Source organism: Leptinotarsa decemlineata, unplaced genomic scaffold, assembly GCF_025532065.1.
Source record: "Leptinotarsa decemlineata unplaced genomic scaffold, Ldec_3_MD MMD2_tig00000008_RagTag_RagTag, whole genome shotgun sequence".
Taxonomy (NCBI): domain Eukaryota; kingdom Metazoa; phylum Arthropoda; class Insecta; order Coleoptera; family Chrysomelidae; genus Leptinotarsa; species Leptinotarsa decemlineata.
Window position 1 is genome coordinate 7090567 of NW_027412537.1, and position 12146 is coordinate 7102712.

At 30.7% G+C, this 12146-nt stretch overlaps 1 protein-coding gene across 10 annotated transcripts in view; it reads left to right on the forward strand.

Annotated features, from left to right (window-relative positions):
- tai (basic helix-loop-helix family member taiman) overlaps positions 1-12146 on the forward strand; it is a 503475-nt gene that overhangs the window by 489151 nt on the left and 2178 nt on the right. For all 10 annotated transcript variants that reach the window (XM_074170929.1, XM_074170926.1, XM_074170931.1 and 7 more), the window contains 2 exons: positions 4545-4715; positions 8092-8171. In XM_074170929.1, the coding sequence (XP_074027030.1) occupies positions 4545-4715; positions 8092-8171 (251 nt within the window). The remainder of the gene's footprint in view (positions 1-4544; positions 4716-8091; positions 8172-12146) is intronic.

The window sequence follows — 12146 nt, forward strand, 5'->3', positions numbered from 1 at the left end:
AAAAAGTAACACTGATTACATTTGGAAAATAATCGATATTGATGGGAAAAAAATGAATAACTATTACGCCCGAGTCGATATATTTGCATGGAGTGATCAAAAACTAATCATCGATGGAATAATCAGAATAAGAAAAAAATTATACAGATTGGACGGATGAACGAGAACTAGAAATAGAAGATATAACATTATAATAATAATAATCTTTATTCAATTTGATCATCTATAGATGACATTGAGTATGTCAAAACGTTTACAAATACAAAATTAAAAATACAAACTCCGTGCACTTAGAGGCACAATATACAATTTACTTAGATAATAGTCAAAACCTAAAATAATCTGATATTCATGCAACAGCATCGTTATTAAAATCGGACTAAAATGTTAGACATGTACATACTGATAGTCAAAACCAAAAATAATGTGATATTTATGTAACAGCATCGTTATTAAAATCTTCCTAAAATGTTACACATGTACAGGGTCATAAGTTATCATCCATATATTCTTTGGGTGAATAATATGATGTATCCAGGAGAAACTCTTTGATTTGATAGTTACACTGTTTTACAGCCAGATTTTTTATTGTACTTGGAAATTTATTGTACAATTTAATGGTCATAAGCCTTGGACATGATTCAAATACAACTGATCTGTGTGTTGGCAATTCCAACTGTAGGGAATTTCTAGTATTATAATTCTTATTATCATTAAGAGTAGGAAAACTGGTTATGTGCGATTTTACATATTTTAATATCTCATAAATGTATATACTTGTAACAGCCAATATTCTGAGATTTTGTAAGATGAGTTCACAACTTGTCCTTCTAGTAACTCCTGCTATATACCTTATGGTTCTTTTTTCAATTTTGAGTATTCTGGAGCAATCACTAGATGCTCCCCAAGCTATAATACCATAGGAAATATTACAATGAAAGTATGCATGGTAGCACATTAATAAGAGTGATCTATTTACATTCCAGGGTAGTTGTTGAATACAATAAGATATTGGGGATATCTTTTTACAAATCGTATCAATATGCTTGTTCCATTTGAGATTTTCTGTTATATTCAAACCCAAAAATTTTGTCTCGTCTTGTTGAATTGATCCATTGATTGGTGTTACAAGTAAACTGTGATCTGGAGTGGTTCTTGAATGATTAAAACGTGAAAGCACAGTTTTTCTTTCATTCAACAAGAGAGCATTGTCTGACAACCACTTTTGGGTTATTTTTATTTCATCAGATGCTTTATTAACTGTGGCTTTAATATTTTCCTGAGTTATCAATAAAGATGTGTCATCATCATACATAACGAACTGATCACTATAAAAATCATTTACATATATTATATATAAGAGTGGACCTAATATAGAACCCTGAGGATTAGAATGGTGTTAGTTAGTGGACATTTTCTTTTTGAAACAGATATTATTTTGTGTTTTCAAGTTGCCTGTAATCTTCTGCTGATTTATATTAGAAAGATGATTTAAATTGTGCTGAAGTTGTAGCATTTCTTCGAGTTATATAATACAATAATCGGATACATGGATTCTGTAAGCTTTGAATACATTTTTTGATAATCTGTCTAATAGTAGGACCGAATACTGAATCAGGTACATATATTGTTAATTTGGGAAAAATTAACCAGCATAGTCGGTCATGTTGATCAAGTCAAAAATAATTTTTATGAACTGCTGTACAAATATAAAAAAAAATTATAGAAGGATTTGTTGAACCAATTGTAAGTTACACTTAAAACTTTAATTAAGACTCGTTTCGCTTCACAGTAGTTTCCTGAGTTGAACTGATACATTGACTATTCTACAACTGTAGTTACAAAACTAATATTGAAGTAGAAAAGACCAATTCCACCTATGCCTGCCACCTTTTGGAGGACAACCACGATTTTACCATGAACTATGATATATCACACAAAAAGAGTAATTGACAAAAGTTGAACCTTCTGAAATCCCTAGAAATTAATTAACGAAAACAAAGTCCCTATTGAACGACCAACTCAACATTGTTGAACTTATTTTCATAAAATTCCAAGAATTGATCATTAACCACTTAATGTTTATGGGAGGACTTCTGAAATAGTTTTCAATTTTTTTTTATGAAATAACAAAACGATGAATCTTTTAGATTATTTATAGCAATAAACAGTCTGTTTTTCATTAAAAAAATCGTTATTACTATTAATAAAATGTAATAATATTTCACAAACATTGTGCATCTGACCTGCCTTTTTATTGTACATGATGCAGATATAATAGCAAACGGAATGCTCGGAAGATTAGAATCAGAATAATTAAATTTAGTATCAGAAAATTTTCTAATACTTGATCAATTTTAAATGTTGTTACTTACTGCCGTATAAGTCGGTCGTGACATAAGTTTATCAAACTGAATTGAGAATACTGTCTTGCCTAAAATTTTTCATAAACAATTGAGAAGGTCACATAGCGTTTTTGTAATTCTGAGGATTTAGGATTGTGACCATCATCACCAAGCACTCATTGGCACATTACCCTGTGTCTAACAACATTCATAATATCTATTACATTACATGTGCTCGCCTCATAGCTGTGCTAAAATCACCAGGGAAAACCTCTTCACTTCCTCTCCTTTGTGTTCCTACAAGTTTGTTCCATCTTCCCAAGTGTATCGCCATGGGTTAAAATCATCAGATATATGTTATCCTTGCTGATTTTATGTTGCTTTTGATTGTGTGCTTATATTTTGTTTTTTTTTTGCTGTTTTTAGTTTAGATGTGTTTTTTGTGCTTTGACTGTTATTATTTTAAGGATCATTGTTTGTTGTTCGGCTGAAGCATCCGTTTTTTATAACTAGTGTTTCATTCAAATGGGATGTGCATGATTTGCATTCGTAGTTTGTATACTTGCTGGGAGAACTGCAGTAATAAGCATGAATATCTGATACATTACTTTTTTTTTATAAAACTATGGTTCTCTGATATTCAGTATGTGTGTTATTTGAGCTGAGGTAAAGAAAGAACAAAAAATTTATTTTGGAAATTGAAAATCATCTGAATATTTTATTAAATGTTACATGTGTCGGTTTTTTGCGTAAACTGTGAAACTTCTCTTCAAATAAATATCTTGAGGTTGCAAAAAGAAATCAGATGTGTTCAATCAAAACTTTTATTCCTTAATTACAAGAAGTTACTGCACAAGCCACTTACTTCGTCTATAGCCAATAAAAAAGTGAACACTGGAAAAGTGATGATTTTTTTGACATTTGCAGTTTTATATGATTTTTTTTATATGACCAGGAAAAATAATTTACACATTTCCCAAATGAAAAAGTATCTGAGATATTTTTCTAGTAATATATTGTAATGAATTGTTTGTGGAGCCAATAATAAAAAAGGCACAACTAAAAGAATATTCAGAGTCTTGTAAGCATGAGTAAATAAAGGCCATGACATCTGCTTTTACGAAGACGCCATCTAAGGGATCAACGTAAAATTAAATTCTCGAGATTGGTTCCCTGTCTTCCACTGTAGCTTTCACTGCAAGGCAATTACTTGAAAAACAAAGGCCAAATACAATGTGTTGAAATACAATTGCATTGTATTCTTCAACAAATTAACCTTAAATTATGAAAATATATGTTGATTTTAATAAAACAGTATTATTAGGTATAAAACTTTAGGGATCATAGATAGATGAAAAGTTATGTAAAAATCATATTGAGAGTTTAAGACAAACTCATAAGATTTAGTAACCATATGGAGTTTATCTTTTTCTATCAAGCAATACAAACATTCAAAAATTAAATATTGAAATGTGTTTTTGAATATTGATTCCTTTTTTCAAGACTTTTTGGTTATATATAGTTATATGCAGCTGTATAACAATCAAATTCGGAAAAAATATGTGGTAAAATAAAAGAAAGTTGAAACAGTAAATATTTTGAACAAGCTGCATTTGGGTTTTTCAATCGAATATTTATAAAACAGTTCACTCAATTTTTTGGATTTTGAAAATTTGAAAAAGTTTTTCTAACCCAATGTATGGTTAGAAAATAAAAACATTTTTTCTCTAAAGTTGAATGCTGTCTCGGAGATTGAAATCTTGTACCAAAATTCATCTTGATTCCTGTGTTGGTTAACAGAAGTTGAAACGTTTTATAAACTTGATGTGATGAATACACATGATAAACATTGCAATTATTTAAACATATTGCCAACATTTGAACATATTGCAAACATTTGAAAATATTGCAAAAATTTTATTGTGGGATTTTTTCAGATTATTGAAAGAAGAAGTAGTAAAACACATTGTGATTTTGTATGCCATTTTTGGGAAAATCTCGCAATAAATTATTTGATTCCACCACTTGTATAATCCTTCGGAGATTTACTGCAAATCATGCATGCCATTTTAAAATGAAACATTAATTATATCAGATTTTTTCCACCAAAAACTGTTTCTCTATGTAACACTGTCGAAAACTGTACTTAGAGAACTGCTAGCTTGTGATGAGCAATGTTGTGAGCTTGGTTTGTGTTAGGTGTGTCTGGAACTGGCCCCACATCGGAATTCGTTCGGCAGGAGTTGCGTGCTGTCGTTGGAGCCAGGACGGCACAGTCGCAGCCTTCTACAGGGCGCCCCCCTTCACAAATGATTACTCAGCAGCAAGTCAATGATCTCGAGAGCTTAGGAATTAGTTTCGAATTGAGTGGTGAGTTGAGAATCTCCTTGTAAAGAATTTGATTTTTAAGCAGTGACGACATCGTATGGCAAACAATATTTTCCCTACCATGGATTCCAACCAATGACGACAAATCGGTATTGATTGTCAATTAGGAGTTGATTTTGTATGATACATCAATTAGTATATTTAGGTTGACAATATTTTATTTTATTTTTGTTGGAAAGTTTTTTAATAACCAGTTGTAATAGTACTTTGACATTTAGAGACCTTTTCGCAAGATTTTTTCCTGCTTTAAAAGTTTCTTGTACCTGAACATATCTCACTGATATGTTAATGAATTATAAAAAATATTTTTACTGGTCTATTAAAAGTTTATTGGTTTCTCTCGAATAACATTTTGTCTGTGATATTTAAAATCATTTTTAAAAAGATCTTTATGTTTGTTATTCAATTATTTTTCACATTATTATCACAAAAGAAATATTGATATTCATATAAAGGCAAAAGTGTGTTATTTTGATGTAGGTCCTGTTTTACCTAAGATTTTTTGAAACGGTGGCAAATATATTTGTAAATAATGCAGCTTGTGATTTTAAACATTTTCAATTAAGAATTTTTCTAAGTTATTTACTTTGTTGTGTTTACAATGTTTTACTTTTATTTAAGTTGTTAACAAGTAAACATTATTTACACAATTTATTGATTTGTAATGTATCAATAAAATATTTTCATTTATATTTTGCATGTTTTTTTTCAAAATTCTCTTAATGACAAAAATTCAAGTCCAGGTGATCGTTCAAAAAATCTAAATGAAAAACATTCAAAACAAATTATTTAAATTTGACCAGAAAATACAATTCCAGTTATTTGAAATAATCAACATTTTTTTCACAACTAACCTGAAGGCTCATGAACTGTAGTGGAAATTTTGATCAGTTTGTACTAATAGAAATAAAACAGTTATAAGACTAGAATTATCGCACATTGAAAGGTAAGACCTTGTAAATTCTTAGCACACACAAGGTTTGTCTTTGTAGGAGGCGACAGCTGGTTAACGGAAAAAATGTTTAAATAATTTTTTTGACAGATATTAAATGAAAATGGCATAACATTGTCTATAAAATCTAAATAACTATATATTCTTAATTTCATACATTAAAATTAGCAACTGGTTTTCAGTTGCCTATTATAAATTGAGTTTCTATGACAGTAGCTTTATAATATTGTTTGTCAGGATATTGTGGCTGTCTGATAATGATATGTTCAATATGTATGGGTTTTTAGCAAGCCATTTTTCAAACATTTTTGGTTGGTAATGAATAGTGTCTTTCGAGTAAGAAACTAACATTGTGTAATTATTCATGTGCCTTTGTATAGTCTTTACACACCTCTGCCCAATATGCACTATATAATTGCTTACTTGTACTAATTCAGCTTTACTAACAAGTTCAAATTCTCACAGATAAGGAATAATCACATTTATTTGTTGATAACTAGAATAAATAACTTTTTTTCACATTTTAAGATTTTTTTCATACACGGAAATACCTCGTAAATCAATAAGTCAGTTGTAAGATCCTGCAGTTTAACTAATTTTTTCAACGATTTTTTCCAATTTCAAATCGAAATCCATTTATCTGAAAACAAAAAGTGTAAACATCTCAATCAGTATCGGCAAATTGTATAAACAATTTAACGCCTCTTATAGTGACTCTGAGATAAGGATGTCAGGAGTTTTTATAAGATAAGAAAATTGAAACTATTGTCTGATGCACTGTAGTCAAATAGAGAAGAATCCTTAGAAATGTTTACATATTAAACCGAATTGAAACAATAAGTTGAATTATTTTTTTGAATCATTTATTCATTCAAATTTTAAATTTCAGTTCTGTTTTTCTTTCATTGGTCCACTGATTTTTATTTTTCATGTACATTAATTTATCGACAGTCTCTTATCTCATATTGAGTGAATAGATTCACAATTATAGGCTTACATTTCCATTTTCTTACCATAATTATTATTCTAAATCATCAATGAAACATGCACTCGTCTAATTTTGTAAATATTTTTCATAATACCATTTTTTTCCTAACAACCAAAAATGTTTGATATCACGATTTTTTGTCGTGAATTTGAAATGTTTTTTACTTTTGTATTGGCTACATGTACTTTGTTTTTTTATCATTTTATGAATGGTCTTTTTAAATTTTTCTTTGAAATATTCAGGTTCATTGAGTATAATTAAGAACCATTCCTTGCCAATAAGTATTGTACAGATCTTGATTCTTTAGGAATGGAAATATGGGATGTATATTTTGGGATATTATGTTTTACCTAATAACAATTATTATAAAGTCTCCCATCTCTCTAATGTTACCGATGTTGTGTGTTTTGTGTTTTACTAAACGTATCAAGGGGCAGGTATCACTGTCGCTGCTTTCGCACAAGTCTACTGGAAATGGGAAACTCTTGAAAAATCTCTCAGAATAGTCATAAACAACCAAAATTTTCATAATCCAAAAATGACTTTATATTTTTCACAATTATTGAAATATTTTTAAAGGATTATTTTCAATTATTCAAAATTACTGTTGATAATGAATTTGTGATTGAAAATCAGTTATTCACATGCTTTCAATATATAGTGGCCTAATTATTAACTTGAATTGTTGAAAAAATGAAATCAAGGTTAAGGTGACACTGTATTTTCATTGGGGAATATATTGGTTTTCATATTTTGAACGAAAATCCAACCTTCCGAACATTTTTGGAACATATATTCAAACCAAGACTTTTGTACCTTGTTTTATGTAAGTCTTCCATTGAACAGGATTGTCTTTACTTCAGTTACTTACTACTTGGAAATAGTGGTCTCATTTTATCTGAAGTAAATCTCTTGAAATTTGCATCAAATATCCAATTTACAACTCATTATGGTATAAAACTTTCTGACCTACCTCGATTACACATTAATGTGATCCTGTATTTCCTTTCAAAGGATTCTAGAGAGGGTAAATTCATTTCCAGTGAATCGCATAGAATAATCTGATGTGTTCTATGAGACGACTGTATAGAACAGTAGCTTAGAATCCCATGTAATATAAAGGCATGATAGGCATTAATAACAGGCATCAAACAGCTGATGCATAAAATATGAAACCAATCAGATTTGTCCAACTAGTGAGCCAAATATTGTAACGTCATTTTGACTTTTGGTTTATTAGAAACAGAACGGTATACTCCAACCAAAAAAAAATTCGTTCAATTACATTTAACGGCAAATGTTCAATAAAGCCACTTCCAGATTGTAAGTTTTTTTTCAAAATCATTAGAAGTGCAAAGCATCGATGGTGATCCTGCAGGGAGTGCAATGGTGTACAATTATGTCATTGTTGCGTGCAGGTGCGAGTGATAGCCCGAAACTTTGGGGTGCCATGGGTTCAGATATTGGCTCAATGTCTCCGCAGCCAGCGACCTCGAGGGTAAGCTATACACGTGTCCACTTATGCTTATCTCGCTTGCTGTTACTAACCAGTTGCATGGAGCCCTCTCTTTCTTGGCACCTACTTCAAATATTTGACGTATTCTAAAAACACTTTATTGTGTGATTTTCACTAGATAGTTTTACAAAAACGCAACACGTGTTTCGCCATACAATGGCTTCCTCGGGCGTGTCTTAATAACTAATTCTACACATTAAATGCTGTATATACCTTCTTCTACAATTTGAGGTACCTGAATTTCAAGTACCTGATTTTTTACCTAAGTTTGTAATGAATTTAATTACCTGAGCTTATGTTCCATTTTCCACATTTGAAAAAATATTCAGTAACGGAGAGTTATTCAATTCTAATTGATCATTCAGTAAATTACACGAATTCCTGAATCTATTGATTTCTAAACATTCTAGAAGATTGAGTTTCAAACTCTTCTCTTCTAAATGTAACACATCGTATTCCTGATTGAACTCATGTCCTTCTGCTAATAGGTGGTTTGCAAATGTGGAATTGGTCTTTCTATTTATAAAACTGCTTATGTGCTCTTTAATTCTTTGGGAAAATGTTCTTTCAGTTTGGCCAATATACAGATTTGGACAAGAGCCACAAGTCAGCTTATATACTCCTGATCTATCCAACAACGAAGTTTTGTCTTTATTGTTTTTAATAAATTTACTTAGATTATTGGCCAAAACTGGAAGAACATTTTCCCAAAGAATTAAAGAGCATAGAAGCAGTTTTATAAATAGAAAGACCAATTCCACATTTGCAAACCACCTATTAGCAGAAGGACATGAGTTCAATCAGGAATACGATGTGTTACATTTAGAAGAGAAGAGTGTGAAACTCAATCTTCTAGAATTAAATAACTCTCCGTTACTGAATATTTTTTCAAATGTGGAAAATCGAACATAAGCTCAGGTAATTGAATTCATTACAAACTTAGGTAAAAAATCAGGTACTTGAAATTCAGGTACCTCAAATTGTAGAATAAGGTATATATAGCATTTAATGTGTAGAATTAGTTATTAAGTCACGCCCGAGGAAGCCATTGTATGGCGAAACACGTGTTGCGTTTTTGTAAAACTATCTAGTGAAAATCACACAATAAAGTGTTTTTAGAATACGTTAGTTATGGATTTTCATCAAGTATCGGCCGATTCCATCATATATCAAATATTTGACATTTGTCTGAAGAAATGGGAACGTCAAATAGCTGCATAGCACAATTCAGGGTCGTAGTTATGACTGAACATACTGTCATTCACTAACAAAGAATCCATAATGTTTTCTTGAATGTCTTAAAATTTTTGTGAAGGCTTATTCAAATTTGGGTCTTCGCGAGGGAATCTCAAAAATAGTAAGATAAAGAAAGTCGGTTGAATTATGGCAAAGTTGTCTATTTTAGAATACTCTTAAATCATAACGTATAATAGAATTTCTCTTTCGATTTCCGGGATATACAGAATAAACCGAAAATTTCGAAATTCTATTTTGATTGAGCTATTATATGTTGATAGAACCAGCAATTTTGAAGTTTTAAATACAGACTGTTTTTTTATCAATTTTTTGAGAAATTTCATTTTCTTGGATATTTCAGATATTTCTGAAATTTGATGATCATAAGATAAATAATTCATTTATAGCTCTGATAGGCACTCGAAGAGAATGAATATTACATCTGATTTTCAAAAAAATTCTGCATCATTCGAATAAATAAAGCAACGAGTATCTGAGTATTGATATCCTTCGATTTCCGAAATTCATAAAAGCCTAAACTTTTGTGACTCTCCATTTTCATTTTTCGCAGTATTTAATGAACTCTTGAAGCTGTGACATTTTGCAATGGTCAAAAAATACACAAAATAGAAAAAAATATAAATGTCTGTTTGGGAAACATAAGCCTGTGTTGACTTCATCTTGTGAATTCATTTGTCTTTTCAAAAAATTTGAAACTCGTCCGAAGCTCCTGAGAAATATATAACATTATTCGGTAAATTTACTAAAATAAGAATACCAACAAAAGTGAATATCAAATTGTGTTTCTCGGGTATCTGTGAAACTAAGAACGGCAAGTCAAACATTTTATTGTATATTTCTGGAAATTAGGAGAGACAAATTCACATAGTTAGGTCAACAACAACTCATTTTTCTTAAAAATTGATTCATACCGTGTTAGGAATTACACGTTAAAAGGTAAGACCTCGTTAATCCTTAGCTCGCACAAGTTTCGACTTCTGAGGGTTGTCGTTCGTAGGGGTGCGACAGCTGGTTAACGGAAAAACAAATTTTAAGCAGAAAACATACCTTTTAATAATGATAATGCATATAAATAGTTATATTATAAAATTAGCTATATTTTGTTGGAAAAACTAGCTGAACTTGCTTCAGATAATGATCAGAAACCGTTTCTGTTCTTACATCAACAGAATAGAAGTGATTCTTCTATTCTGTGCAACATTGAACAAGGGAGACAAAATGGAGATGAAACGCGTTTTTCTTGAATTTATTGAGGTTGCAAGACAGGAAAATTTACTGGAAGCGTTAGAGGGGTCTGAAAACACATTTAAAGTCGGTGCCTCTTTTAATTGTGATTTATACAAATGTTTTTCATATGATTGCAAAATGTAATGAAATAATAATAAACTTTGGGAAAGAAAGTTTTTGGCTTACTACTACTCCATCTGATACAAAAAAAGGGATAAGAGAATCTTCCAAAGAAAGGAAGGAAGTAATCAATTTGAAAATAAGTAACTCTATACATGGATGTGTAGATCATGCAAAGAAGTAACTTTCAGATACAAACTGAAAGAAAGTCCTCCTGAAACAGCTACTTTCATATAAACATTGAAGTACATGATAGAAAAAAATTCTTTCGAAAACAAATACTTCTATATGAACACTGAATAATACAGAAGATACTTTTCTCTGCTCAGTTTGTATTTCAAACATCTGTTGTGGAATAAGAATCAGATATCATTCACATGAGTTCTACTTTGAATGAATGGTAATAAATTGTACTCACATGGAACACTGTCACCCTCACTGGTATACACCGATGTTTCGCCTTAAGACACTTGCCCTAAGACTCTTCAGTACCAAATTGGATAACATTATAGAAAATACACACAGTTCATTCATGAATTACGATTTTTTAATGTCACGGAATAAGCTTGATCTGCTTATGTCATCGTTGACATCGTAATGACATTCATTCACCTATTTGATTCAATCCTACTCCATAGTAGTAAGCCAAAAACTTTCTTTCCCACTACTACTCCATAATAGTAAGCCAAAAACTTTCTTTCCCAAAAATTAATCACTCCTAAAAATATAACCCCTTCAATTCAAATAAGATTCCTCTTGGCTGGGATTAAATCAAATAGGTGAATGAATGTCATTACAATGTCATCGATGACATAAGCAGATCAAGCTTATTCCGTGACATTGAAAAATCGTAATTCATGAATGAACTGTGTGTATTTTCTATAATGTTATCCAATTTGGTACTGAAGAGCCTTAGGGCAAGTGTCTTAAGGCGAAACATCGGTGTATACCAGTGAGGGTGACAGTGTTCCATGTGAGTACAATTTATTACCATTCATTCAAAGTAGAACTCATGTGAATGATATCTGATTCTTCTTCTGTATTATTCAGTGTTCATATAGAAGTATTTGTTTTCGAAAGAATTTTTTTCTTTCGTGTAATTCAATGTTTATATGAAAGTAGCTGTTTCAGGAGGACTTTCAGTTTGTGTCTGAAAGTTACTTCTTTGCATGATCTACACATCCATGTATAGAGTTACTTATTTTCAAATTGATTACTTCCTTCCTTTCTTTGGAAGATTCTCTCATCCCTTTTTTTGTATCAGATGTAGTAAGCCAAAAACTTTCTTTCCCAAAAAATAATCACTTCTAAAAATATAACCCCTTCAATTCAAATAATAAACTATGTTGATGA